Raw genomic sequence first — 12,890 nt, 5'->3', positions numbered from 1 at the left:
CCCTGACACCCGGGAAGTGTTACGTAGTGGGGGGGAGAGAGAACCGGGGGGAGAGAGAGGGAGAGCTGCTTGCTTTGATAAGGAGTGGATTATGGATTATGGCCTCGCTTTAAGCCTTCTTATCTCGGCTCAGGGCTAATTTTCGAGGCCAAGCGCACAGTTACGAACAGCACTCGGCAACATCCGGAAACATCTGAGACACTTTGACAGTTCCCTGGAGGAAAAGAGAAGGGGGATAGCAAAGGGTGAGAGAGGAGGTCATCCAGAGAGCAATGTGTGGTAGCATTCAGGCTATTGTTTTCTGCAGTGGACAACCCCTCTGACCCCATCCCCTGTAGCGTCAGCTATGACCCCTTCCACAGTTCAAGGGTCAACCAGAGCTACAAGGGGCTAGAGAGACACGGGAGCCAGTGATTCCATCCTTTATGCCATTCCTTCAGCATAGCATGTTTTTAAGCACAGAGAGAAATAAATGGACATAAGCACTCTCCGTGCATGCATCGGGTGGTTTTGCACAGTGGTTGTGTGTTTGTGTGTCTAAGAGGTCAAGCTCAATTGGAAAAGGTCGCTACTGGGTTTGTGGTGCCTCTAGCAGCGTGGGGCCAGCGAACCAAAGAATGAGGAGGTTAAGGGAGGTGATGTGGACATGAGGTTGGGATGAGGGGAAGAGGTCAGGAGGGGCAGCGTCACAAAAGCTGGCGTCATCTCCCCTCTATCTGCAGCGCCGCTACAGCAAGCACATTTGACTCACAAAGAGCCAGGGGGCTGTAAAGGACACACACATACACACCATCAAAATGTCCCTCTTTAACAAATATGATACTGTCTGGAGCTTTGCTTAAAACTGATTAGGAAGGATGCATACAAAGAGGATGCTTAGTCTCTCAGGTACTTTTACTTTTTCCCTTTGACCTTTCGCTTTGTTCCTGTTTACGTCTAATATTATCTTTCAAGTCATATGCCAAGTTATTTATTTTGGGCAAAATACCTTATTGCCATGCCCAGACCAACCTGTGTTTTTCAAAGCTACAGAAATGGCAACGAGTTGAAAAAGGGACACAAAGCAGAAATTAAGATTTCAAGACAAACGGAAAGTCTAAAAGAGTGATAGAAGTTGGAGAAATAAAGAGAACATATTAGATACAGAGGCAGGACACTGTTTACTTGATCCCCTGTTAAGCGTCCAAGAAAAGCTTGTGTGTAGGACCTTTGCATGTGTCCTCCTTTCTTATGTGTTGGAAGGGTTGATTGGTGTCTCTGGCTGATGTACAAGTCTGTCTTTCAGAGGAGGGGGCTGATGGGCAAGGCAGCGAAGGAGGGAGGGCTTGGTGCGTTGGCATTTTGCTTTAATGACTGCAGGAGTCTGCTCCCGCTGCTGCCTGTAATTGCTTTTTAATTGGCAATTTGGATTCATGGCTCCATCTGAGAGGCGTAAACGAGCGCTCTACAATGCGCAGGGTCTCCCACCCTCAGTGGGGGTTACAGGGGCCTGGCTCACACAGAGGAAGATGGCTGTTAATGGATATGTCTTTGAGTCTGAGTGCTTGTATTTGTGCTCTGTACTTTGAATATGGCATGATGCTGGTGAGTAGTGTGTGTTCATATAGAAGGCTGTTTTTTGGCAGGTGGTGTAAGGTCAAAATGGGATGGCTGGTTGGACGTGTAGGTTCCTGAGCGACTAAGGCGCCTCTCTAATGGGGATGGAAGGTTCTATCTTTGTGGTGTATGTGCTTTTCAAAGTGCTGACCTGTAACACCCACACCTTTTTCATATGTTTCCACTAGCTTGAATCCACACACACACACAAGCTCATAAAGAATAGCAGCATGGCAGCCATGTACACACTCTGATTTACAAACAGGTTTATACATGACATGATTTGATTAAAGGTTTTTTGTTTTCAATGACATTATAATAGAAGAAGCCAACCATTGTGAAGTTTCAGCAGGCTTTGTTGTTTTACACGGGGATCGTTTTTCCATCCTCTTATGCTGGGATTCCTGTGAAATTGGTCAGAAAGGAACAGTTGATTCAATTTGAGTGGTAATTTGTGTCTGGCAATTGCACAAATGGACAGTGACTGAGTCTCGGCCATTATAATGGAACCATGCCCCTGTCACACGCCAATGTGAGTGATGCAGGATATTAAACACGGGTTCAATCCACATATGATTCACACCAACTTCTGGTCACCATAAAACACAAGATATCAGCAACACATATAATTAGATTTTAAACAGGCATGATTTGATTTGGAAATAATTTTCTCGTGTTGTTTATGCCATCAAAGTACAATGGAGCGTTATTCTGATTGAATATAACATGTATTCTCTTATTTGGTTCTTTTCAGATGCAGCAGCTTGATTAGGGCTTAAATTGTTGCACAAATTGCGGCAAAGGTGTAAATTGGGGTCTCCCCTCACACATAATGAAACAAACAAACATAAAGTGATACAAAAACCTGTAGCATCTGTGATGTTAGTCGAGCAATGACAGCTTTGCTAAACACTGATCACTTCGTTAGCAAAGGTTTCATCATTGTGATTATAGCAATTTATTTACTGACAGTGTGGCAAAAAGCAGCTCATCCTGTTTCTACAGGCATATCACTGACAAGTAATACATACTATATCTACTCTGTAATAAGTCAGGAAGTGTTAGTTAACAAATCTTAACTTCCAGACAGCCACCAATCTGCTGTTGTGTAGCGTTGGACTTCAAGGCAGATAAAGAAAAAAAGACACTTTGTGGAAGAGAAGGAGCAAACGGAGCTTGGCTTCTGCAACTCTCCTACCACAGGCTGATATTGACTTCTTTTGACATGGATGAACCTCTTTTCCAGTTGGCTGCTGATTGGATGGGAGCGTCCACCTTCTCCCTGTGCTCCTTTGAAAGGATGGAAGTGGCGCAGGGGATTTACGGGGACAAGTGAAGTGAAGCGCAACAAGCAACAAGGAGAAAACAATAGCATTAAACTGCTGCGACGTGGGGGCTGTCTAAGAAACAAAGGGGGGTTTGGGGAGTCTAAACATAAGGGGCGTTTAAGATTGGATGTTAGTGCATCAGTGTCAGTCGGGGTCAGTGGCTGCGGAACACGACGTGGGGATAATGGCTCCGTAAATTGGATTTATTTGATCCGAGGCAGTAAGAGGGAGGACAGTCAGTCTAAGGTCTCTCACTAATCCTTGGGACCCCAGAGGTTAATTTATTTAGGAAAGAACCGCCTTGATCTCACTTATCTACTTAATGTCTTTATCTCTATATTTCCTTTTCCCTTTTGTTCCAGTCTTTCTAGTAGTTCCCTTCAAGTTGATATTGCTTTTTATGGGAGATGAGTATTCGCAAAAATCCTCCATGTCTTTATATCCCTCCATGAACAATTTCCTTATACAACTTACAAGTTTCTCTGCTAGGCGGTTGCATTTGTAGGCAGAGGGAAACCAAAGCTTCAGTAAACGCACTCCCACTCCCACAGCAGGATGTCTTTGTAGCTCTGAAAGTGTGTGTGTGTGTGTGTGTGTGTGTGTGTGTGTGTGTGTGTGTGTGTGTGTGTGTGATTGGATAAGTGAGACCAGGCTTGCTGCCAAAGGCAAGAGAGGGAGGTGAAAGAGTAAGAGAAACAGAGGCAGAGGGTTGTTGCATTTTGGACTTTGTTGTCTGCGTGTAGATGCTAGTGTTTAAGTTATGTGCGCACATTAACAGGCTCCCACACACTTTGCCAAGATCAAAGTGTGCTTAGTACGTCTACCATTACCTAATCATCATCAATCACAAGTAGGACATCTCGTGTTTACAATTAGAGAAAAACAGCTCCGATGTTTTTTTTCATCACCTTGCCTGCTTTCTCCGTTTTTATCATGGATTCCTGACAGAGAAATGTCGATCCGACTATTTTTATAGGGAGGGTTTTTTTGTGGGAAAGTGAATAAAGGTGCCTGAGGTAGGAAGAGAGAGTGAGGGAGGCTGCTGCATCACACACAGGCCTATTCTTCCCCTTTCTCCCCTCTCACAGGATGGGCTTCATGAGCATTGACAAGCGTGACGGTCACAGGTCTACTCAAACAATGACTGAGACTCTCGCTCTCTTTATCTCTCTCCAGGCTGACTCGGTGCCTCGCGGGGCCAGCAGGGAGCGTTTGGGTGCAGAGGGGAACCACCCACAGGAAAAGGGTGGCCCTTCAGTCCCTGCCCACCTCCTGGGAAACCCCTATGGCTTTGGTCTCAGCCCTGGTGCGGTCATGCAGGATTCACGGTTCCAGCCCCTCAAGTGAGTCACACACTGCTCTGCCTGTGTCTCTAGATTTAAGGAGTTTACAAGGTTTCTCTTTGCTTTGTGATAAGTGCATGATCAATTATTCATGGGTATATTAAACTCACTCAAATAAGTAGCCGCAACAAATTACAAACATTTGTTTTGTTGGCGTTGGTGGGATGAGTGTGAGTATATGTGAACAACAGTAGACACAAACAAGTCAAACTAACCATCACTTTTTCTGTGTTGTGCCCCCACCCCCCTCTCCTAACTTTAGTATGGGCAGACAGATGTCTAACGCAGTGCCCCCTGGTCATGTACCAGAAGAGTACCTCCGTGGTTTCCGGCCCTATGCCACGGCTGAGGATGCCCTCCGCATGCCCTCTTTGCCCATGGGCCTGGACCCCGCCACTGCAGCCGCCGCAGCTGCCTACTACCACCCCAGCTACCTGCCCCACCCCTCTTTCACGCCATACAGGTAAGCCTCTCCATTCATTTGTTGACTAAGCACCTATTTCCTCTGAGAGCAAATGTTGCAAGCCAGTGCATATAAAGGAGCGAAGTATTAGTAATGCTTATACTCAGCAGTAAATGCATTTGTGTAAAGCTGACCTTGAACAAATGTTCCCAGAGGTACAAATATTGTTGTTTTAATGTGTATGTTTATTTGACTGGGTAAGAGATTTCATTTGGAGTTGAAAAGAGATGTGACTTTCACAGATGGCAGTACAAATAAAGAAAAACAGGTTCAAGGTAACCAAATAAAAATAACGCATAAAACAACAACCAAACTCATGGTCAGGAAGGAAGTCAGGAAAACAAGTTGGCAGAGAATCACTTTTAACAAGAAAAACACATAAGTGCAGCGTTGATCATATCGGATGCACTGAGGACTGTACTTATGTTTTTTATTATATCATCATCTGAAAAGCTGCTGCCAAGAGGCCTTTGTTTGAAGATATCCTGGTCAGCTGTGTCAAAAAGCTTTTAAGAGACTGATTAAAACATACATTTACATCACTGTTTATTGCCAAAGGCTGCAGTGTTGTCATTTACAACCTTCGAAGCTGCTTTAATAATGCTATATTGATTGCTAAATTACAGAGGCAATCTACCTATTGGACAGATTTCATCTAATATATGTTGCAGTATAAGGCAAACAAAACACAGTATTGATTTATTAATGAAGCAGTTTTATTTATTTCTAAGCTTCTTACACCAAGGCAGTGAATAGCAGGACCCATTTCCCTAGTCTTAACCCGAGCTTGGTTATGCGTATGAATAAAATATGAACAGCCATAAGAGAGCGGCTGCTGGTTTTGCCACTTAATCCCATATATCTGGAGCTTTTTCATGCATGCTTTGTGGGAGATTACCATAAATGATTCCTGGAAGTGTTTATACATCTGAGATGAGACGTTTCCTGCTCACAACTGAAAAGAAAAAGAAAAAAGGAAATTAGTTTTGTTTCAGGATCTTTGCTTATTGATTTATAGAGTTCTTTATCGGAGTGACAACCCAGTGGTCATACACAGAAAACACCAGCAGCAGAAAATGTATGTGAGATGTTTGTTTGAAAATACATTGATTTGTAATGTTTCCTACGTATGATCGTGTATACTCTGTGTGCTGCGAAGGACCCTGCTTGCTCTGGGCCATCTCACAGGCTGCGTGCCCCTGGTCTGTCAACCAGGGAGATCAGAGCACTGCAGCACCCATCACACACTGCGCTGTAATGGATTTAATGAGGGGATGAGCAGTGGCTGTCACACACATACACAAAAACACACAGCCAAGTCTCTCGCTGGCTGCTGTGTGGTGATTGAGGTTAGCTGACAGACGCTGCTGCTTTTCTTCAAAGATGGAAGACCCTGTGATGTCGCTTCTTTGGGAGAAGCGCACAGGTTAATGATAGTGAATGTCGCACAAAGGGACTGACTACTTCTCTTCCTCTTTTTATCCCAGGATGGACGACCCGTTCTGTCTCTCTGCTATGAGGTCACCTTTCTATCAGCTGCCAGGAGGGGGAGCTCTCCCTCCCATGCATCCCTCCGTTCACATGCACCTCCAAGGAGTGCGCTATCCTGGAGACTTCACTCACCCCTCTCTGTCGGCACTGCAGTCTGAGAGGTAAAGTCTCCTTAATCCAAGGACATGTACAATCAGTAGTGCACGCATGCAGTAGATCTCCACAGTGTGCCGTGATTTATTTCCTCATGTGACTGACTTCCTGTCCCCTTTTGTTTTTTAGGCATCAGCTGGAGGATGAGCTACGGCAGAGAGAGAGGGAGCGGGAGCGAGACCGAGAACGCGAAAAAGAGAGAGAGCGTGAGGCGGAAAGAGAAAAAGAACGGGAGAGAGAGCGAGAAAGGGAGAGAGAACGGGAAAAGGAGCTGGAGAGGGAGAGAGAACGGGAGCGAGAAAGAGAGCGTGAGAGAGACAGGGAGAGGGAGAGAGAAAGAGAGAAGGAAATGGAGAGGCAGAACGAGAGAGCGCTGAGGGAGAAGGAGCTGCAGGCCTCCAAGGCCATGGAGAGCCACTACCTGGCCGAGCTCCACGCCATGAGGGGGCAGGAGGACCGGACCAAGCCCGAGAGACTCACCCCTAACCGGGCTGGTATGTGTCTCACTGTAGCTCCCTTAAGCTACAATCATACTGATTACAAACACTGGTCCCTGCAAAACACTGTATATGAGATGGAGTCTTTTAATGAACTATTCCATAATTATGTTTTTCACAGTAAACACTTAATGACAATGAGTTACTTGTCAGTCAGGAGTTATTTGCTGAACAAGTCCTTTCTCTCCCTTTTTCTTTTTACTGTGGTCACTCAAAAAAACATTTTAGGTGTTTTGTTAAGACCAAACAAGCAATGTCCCCCACACAATGACCATGCCGTTTCTGACATTTAATATACTAAACTACTGCTAAAATAATTTTCCAATTAATGTTATCATTTGTTGAAGCCCTAATATCAAAATGTTCACACTGTCCTTTCCAACTACCACAGATAAAACCAAAGAGCTCGCCCCTCCAGGTCCCAAACCTGTCCCACCAGGACTCCACCCTTCAATGGTCCAATCACATCATCCCATCCCAGGTCTGATCCCAGGCCACGGCCTCTTCCTGGGGGCCGGCGCTGTGGGGACAGCGCTCTCAGCCTCAATGTTAGCTCAGAGAGCCAATGAGGAGGAGAGGTGGCTGGCACGGCAACGTAAGCTGCGGCAGGAGAAGGAGGACCGTCAGTACCAGGTGTCTGAATTCCGCCAGCAGGTTCTGGAGCAGCACCTGGACATAGGACGGCCCGGAGATGTACTAGACCACAGGACAGACTCACACAGGTGAGACAACAATCCCAGTGTTTAAACCCTCTTACAGTTTTCAGGCCTAGCAGTAGTTATTTACACAACACTACAACACTTGTTTTGCCCTCGTTATCTGATGGAGAAAAGCAGTTCTGGGTTCTCTGTGACACCAGAAAGCCTGGCAGGAACGCACTGTGCAGGACACACAATGCATGTGTTCATTGCCAACACTATTTTTGTGATGTTTAGCTGTCTGTCTGGGCTAGCTTTAAAGGGACAGTTGTGTCTGCGTTCTGAAGCCTCAGAAGCTGGCAGGCTTTAGAAGTTTGCTTTAAAAAAAATAGACCCCGTTAGAAACATCATGTCTAATTTATTTCTGTCCATGCTGCCTTCCAGGTCTGACGGCAAACAGGCATCTATGTTTAGGTGTTGATGTAGGGAGTAAAGTGGGGTCCTGATGATGAAAGAGATGATGTCCTGATGCTGTTTCATTTCAAATGGGCAGCGGTTTGAAACAGGCAGCGAGTGGGACGGCTAAGATACACAAAGGCTAATTCTCGGCTAATCCTCTCAACCTTGCACAGCATAAGCCCCCAGCTTACCCTCCTTTGTTACTGTGCCTGTATTTGGGTTGCTGTGTGCGATCTAGAAGTGAGGCTAATGCTGTACTGGTAGGACAGGAGAGATACACACATCCAGTATCAGCAACCCTGCTGGATAATTGCTGAATCACAGCTCACAGGCTGCAGATTGAAGATAACACACACATTCGCCCACACACACACACACACACACACACACACACACACACACACACACACACACACACACACACACACACACACACACACACACACACACACACACACACACACACACACACATACACATACACATACACATACACACACATACACATACACATACACATACACACACACACACACACATGCAAACACAAACAGGGAGGCCTAGATCATTTGCTGGTCCTGCACAGTGCGTTCCTGCCAGGCTTGATTTGGAAAGACTCTTGAGACATCCATCTGCTTTCCTTTCTTTCTCGCAGTNACACACACGCGTGTGCGCACACACACACACACCACATGTCATTGATCCTAAAATCTTCCCTGCACTTTTAACGGCACCGCATGGTGGGTAAAGAATCGAGCACCCTCGATTCTTTACCCACCATGCGGTGCCGTTAAAAGTGCAGGGAAGATTTTAGGATCAATGACATGTGGTGTGTGTGTGTGTGCGCACACGCGTGTGTGTGTATATGTGTGTGTGTGTGTTCTACATGTATATTAAAAAGTGATAGTGAAGGATCCTCTGTCTGTCTGTGTGAACATTGCCAAAGCTTTCTGTAACTTGCTAAAGACTCACTGTAAACAAATATTCCTCTTTCACAAAAAACCCAGATATAAACAAAAACAATATAAAGTAACTTTAATAGATCAAATAAACATCCATCTACCTCATATACCCTTTCTCGCTCCTTCACATTTGTTTTCCTTTTTTTCCCTCATACACACACATACACATTAACTCAATTTAGATAAACCATTGTTTCCTATGAATGCACTACTATATTATAAAATCGAAGATACAAACCAACTCAAAGAGAGCACCATTACCTCCACACCCATTCTTAATGCACTTTAGTCATTGTGGTGGTCAGCTCCTCGGAAGCTTATAAACCAGTCACCTCTTTGCACTCTAATGTTAAACCGCTACTCATCTGGTTGCACATAAGTGGAAAATAAAACCGACAACATGCACATTAGTCAACGTGTAGTGATGTGGATCCTCGAAAGTTTGTGTGTGTTTGAACCCAGTGTCATCAGATGCAGGCAGAGTTTAATTAGAATTCTCTGTAGTCTAATTTGATTAGTGGAGGCAAAGGAAGACGAAGGCAATTAGAGCTGGACTATTTTTTGCGGCTGGAATAATGTTTCAGGAGAGAGGTGACTGACAACACACACACACTTGCTATACAAAATATAAGTGAGCTCACACACACTGCTAGCTCATTCCAAAGGGGGTTCATGTCAGTTCACAGCGACTTAACGCACAAGAGCAGAGGTGAGTGTCCGTCATGATAGCCGAGTATTTGACAAGCACTCCAAGTGTGAGACACAAGACCTGCCAACTGATATCCCTGCATACACACAGCTGTGAAGAAACCGTTTTTTACCACCCCACTGCTGCCTGTATGTGTGTGTGTGTGTGTGTGTGTGTGTGTGTGTGTGTGTGTGTGTGTGTGTGTGTGTGTGTGTGTGTGTGTGTGTGTGTGTGTGTGTGTGTGTGTGTGTGTGTGTGTGTGTGTGTGTTGTCCACCGCCAGAGGAGCAGAACAAACAAACTCACATACCGCACAATGCACTACATAACCAGCATTGCGTTTCCCTGTTGCCAACCTGACAGGACGACCAGAGGGAACAGGCAGGGAGGAAGGGGGCTGACTGCAGTCCATAAATCATAGTTGTATGCTACTGTGATACCAGCAAAGACCCCATTACCCCCTGCACCTGTTAGTTTACGGAATGTCTGGTGGAAAAGTGTGTCACTGTGGGCGTTTTTCTTCTTTTTTGTGTGTGCAGGTAAGTGTGTGTTAAATACATGAGAAACAAATGTCCTGCCCAAAATGAGAAGGGTAAAGGTTGTCCTTTTATGACTGGAATAGATTGTTATAATTATAATTATTAGTTTTCTTTCTGGGAGTTAGAAGAGAATATTTGTACTTTTATATATCTGTATTATTTAAATCTATAGTCTAGTACTCTGGGACATATTCCTTAACCTTTAATTTAAGGGATTAAACAAGAAAGATAACACACTTGTGAGTTTAAGTGGTGCTTGCAGGCAGTTTATTTTACCTTTGGACGGAGTCAGCTAACTGTTTACCCCCTGCGTCTAGTTTTCATGCTAAGGTAATTGCCTGCTGGCTCTTGCTACATATTTAGCATACAGACGAGAGTGATATGCACATCTCCTCTAACGCTCTGCAAGAAAAGCATATACGCATTTCCCAAATTGATGTATTACAGAAATGGAGTCAGAACAGCCTACCTTAGCGTAAAGATAAGAAGCAGGGGGAATGCTAAACTATTATTTTAAGTGATGAAGTTTAAGTAATGATTTGTTTGAGGTTGTGCCTTAAAGATAGGAAGGGTTCTCACAAGTATAGTCATACAAAAATGCGAGTGTGTGTATTTATGGAACTCCCCTGCCACTGTTACTGGCGGTGGCTTGTATCCAGAGAGGATCCGAGGCCACAGGTGTGCCGGGTCAGGACTTAACAGCCGCGGGTTTACGAGGTGGCTAACGGGGAAGCCGGTGAGTCGCTCCATCGCTGACCTTTACCGTGACCGGTGCAGTGCCACCTGCGGACTGGCGTGGAGCAGATGCCTCACCGAGAAACGGGTCAGAGCTGTTATAGCAAGGGCAGATCGAGGGAGAGAGAGTGGGAGAGAGAGGGCGAGGGAGCTAGTAGTCCATCATTGTGACTGCTTTACTGCCGCTACTGCCATCTAATGACAGAGCTGTCAGAGCACATGGAGTGGGAGGGATGGAAGGATAGAAGGGCCGAGGAGCAGACAGGGAGTAACATAGATGAATGGATACAATGATCGAGTGAGCTGGGGGATAAAAGCACAGAGGGTGGAGGAGAAAGATGGAGAGCCACATGATGCTGCTAGCATAAAGAGAGTAGTAGATGAAGCGGGGAGATTTGTAGCCATTGATCGGAGTAGATGGATTCAGCCAGGAACGCAGAGAAGGAAAGGGGAAAGATATTGTAATTAATTGGACATAATGATTACACTACTGCACAGATAATCTCCTGACACAGTATGGACTCCTCTGCAGGTTTTATCAATGAGTGCACTCCCTCGGCTAAGGTTACCAGTGTGTGACGGCTCAGCACACACACACACAAGCAGACGCACAATATGCACATTTATCAGAAAAACAAACACACACACACACACACACACACACACACACACACACACACACACACACACACACACACACACACACACACACACACACACACACACACACACACACACCTCCAAGTCTTCTAAACGCGTGCTTAGTGATCACCATTGATTAGCCCACACTCTGATCAAGGGCTCAACACCCAGGGTTCCACACACACATATTGATTACCTGTGTGTGTGTGTGTGTGCTTTTTGTCTATGTCGCTGTGTTCTCTAGGAATTGATTTTCAGAGAGTGCCATGGAGACAGAAAAAAGGACGGAAGACCNTCCAAGTCTTCTAAACGCGTGCTTAGTGATCACCATTGATTAGCCCACACTCTGATCAAGGGCTCAACACCCAGGGTTCCACACACACATATTGATTACCTGTGTGTGTGTGTGTGTGTGTGTGTGTGTGTGTGTGTGTGCTTTTTGTCTATGTCGCTGTGTTCTCTAGGAATTGATTTTCAGAGAGTGCCATGGAGACAGAAAAAAGGACGGAAGACCTTAGCAGTCACATGGTTTCGTTATGAATTTGTTTGTGTCAGTTTTCAATTCAGTATAATTTTAATTAATCTTCCCATTTATTTAAATCTGTCCATTTCAAGTCCTGACTAGTCAAATAATAAATATTATTATAAAATGAATTTCAGCGAAGGGAAACACTGGTAAGCAATACCTGCTATTCCTTATATCTCCACCTGCAACACCAAAACCTCTGAGGCCTGTCATAACAAAACTACAGCCCCTCTTGCTCTCTACCCTCACTTCCCCTTTTTAACGCTTGCCTTTGTGGTTTGTGGTTTCTGCATCACTTCATCTTTTTTTTTTTACCTTGATCCCTGCCTCTATCTGTCTGTCCCACTTTCTCTCCTCGTCTTCCTCTTTGTCACCGTTACACCTTCAGGCTATAATCGCAGACAGGTTTTTGGGGGGAAACAACAGAGAGCGTTTCTGTAGATTTGAGCAATCAACACACACACTAAAAGGATATGCAGAAATATGCACACAGGTATCACAAACAAACAAAAAACACACACACAGGACAAGGTTTTATCTCTCTGAAATTACCTTGGAGAATAAAAGAGAGAAGTATGGAGGATGATTAATAGAAGGAGGAAGGATATAGTGTTACCAGGTGGGAGGGACAGATTCTAACAAGAATAAAAACAAGAAGTGTAAAAGTGAGGAGAAGGCATATAAAGAAGTGACCATGCTCCATTTTGAAGTGGTTGCTCTTTGGCTCAGCTCCACCTCGGCTGTGATGTTAACGCAACCCAAGTTCAAGTGCTTCTGCTCTCCCTCTGTTACTCTCTCTTAATCCATTTCGTTATACGTTTCCTCTGCTCT

General features: G+C 45.0%; 1 protein-coding gene across 1 annotated transcript; it reads left to right on the top strand.

Annotated features, from left to right (window-relative positions):
- The first annotated feature begins 6,688 nt into the window (after positions 1 to 6,688).
- LOC104947392 (genetic suppressor element 1) lies at positions 6,689 to 7,669 on the top strand. Its single transcript, XM_010773395.1, has 2 exons — positions 6,689 to 6,868; positions 7,263 to 7,669. The coding sequence occupies exons 1-2, from the start codon at positions 6,724 to 6,726 to the stop codon at positions 7,595 to 7,597; spliced, it is 480 nt and encodes a 159-aa protein (XP_010771697.1). The 5' UTR covers positions 6,689 to 6,723; the 3' UTR covers positions 7,598 to 7,669.
- Positions 7,670 to 12,890: the final 5,221 nt, after the last annotated feature.

The sequence above is a fragment of the Notothenia coriiceps genome, unplaced genomic scaffold (genome assembly GCF_000735185.1).
Source record: "Notothenia coriiceps isolate Sejong01 unplaced genomic scaffold, NC01 NC01_scaffold00000339, whole genome shotgun sequence".
NCBI classification, from domain to species: domain Eukaryota; kingdom Metazoa; phylum Chordata; class Actinopteri; order Perciformes; family Nototheniidae; genus Notothenia; species Notothenia coriiceps.
This window is presented reverse-complemented; position numbering and strand designations above follow the sequence as displayed.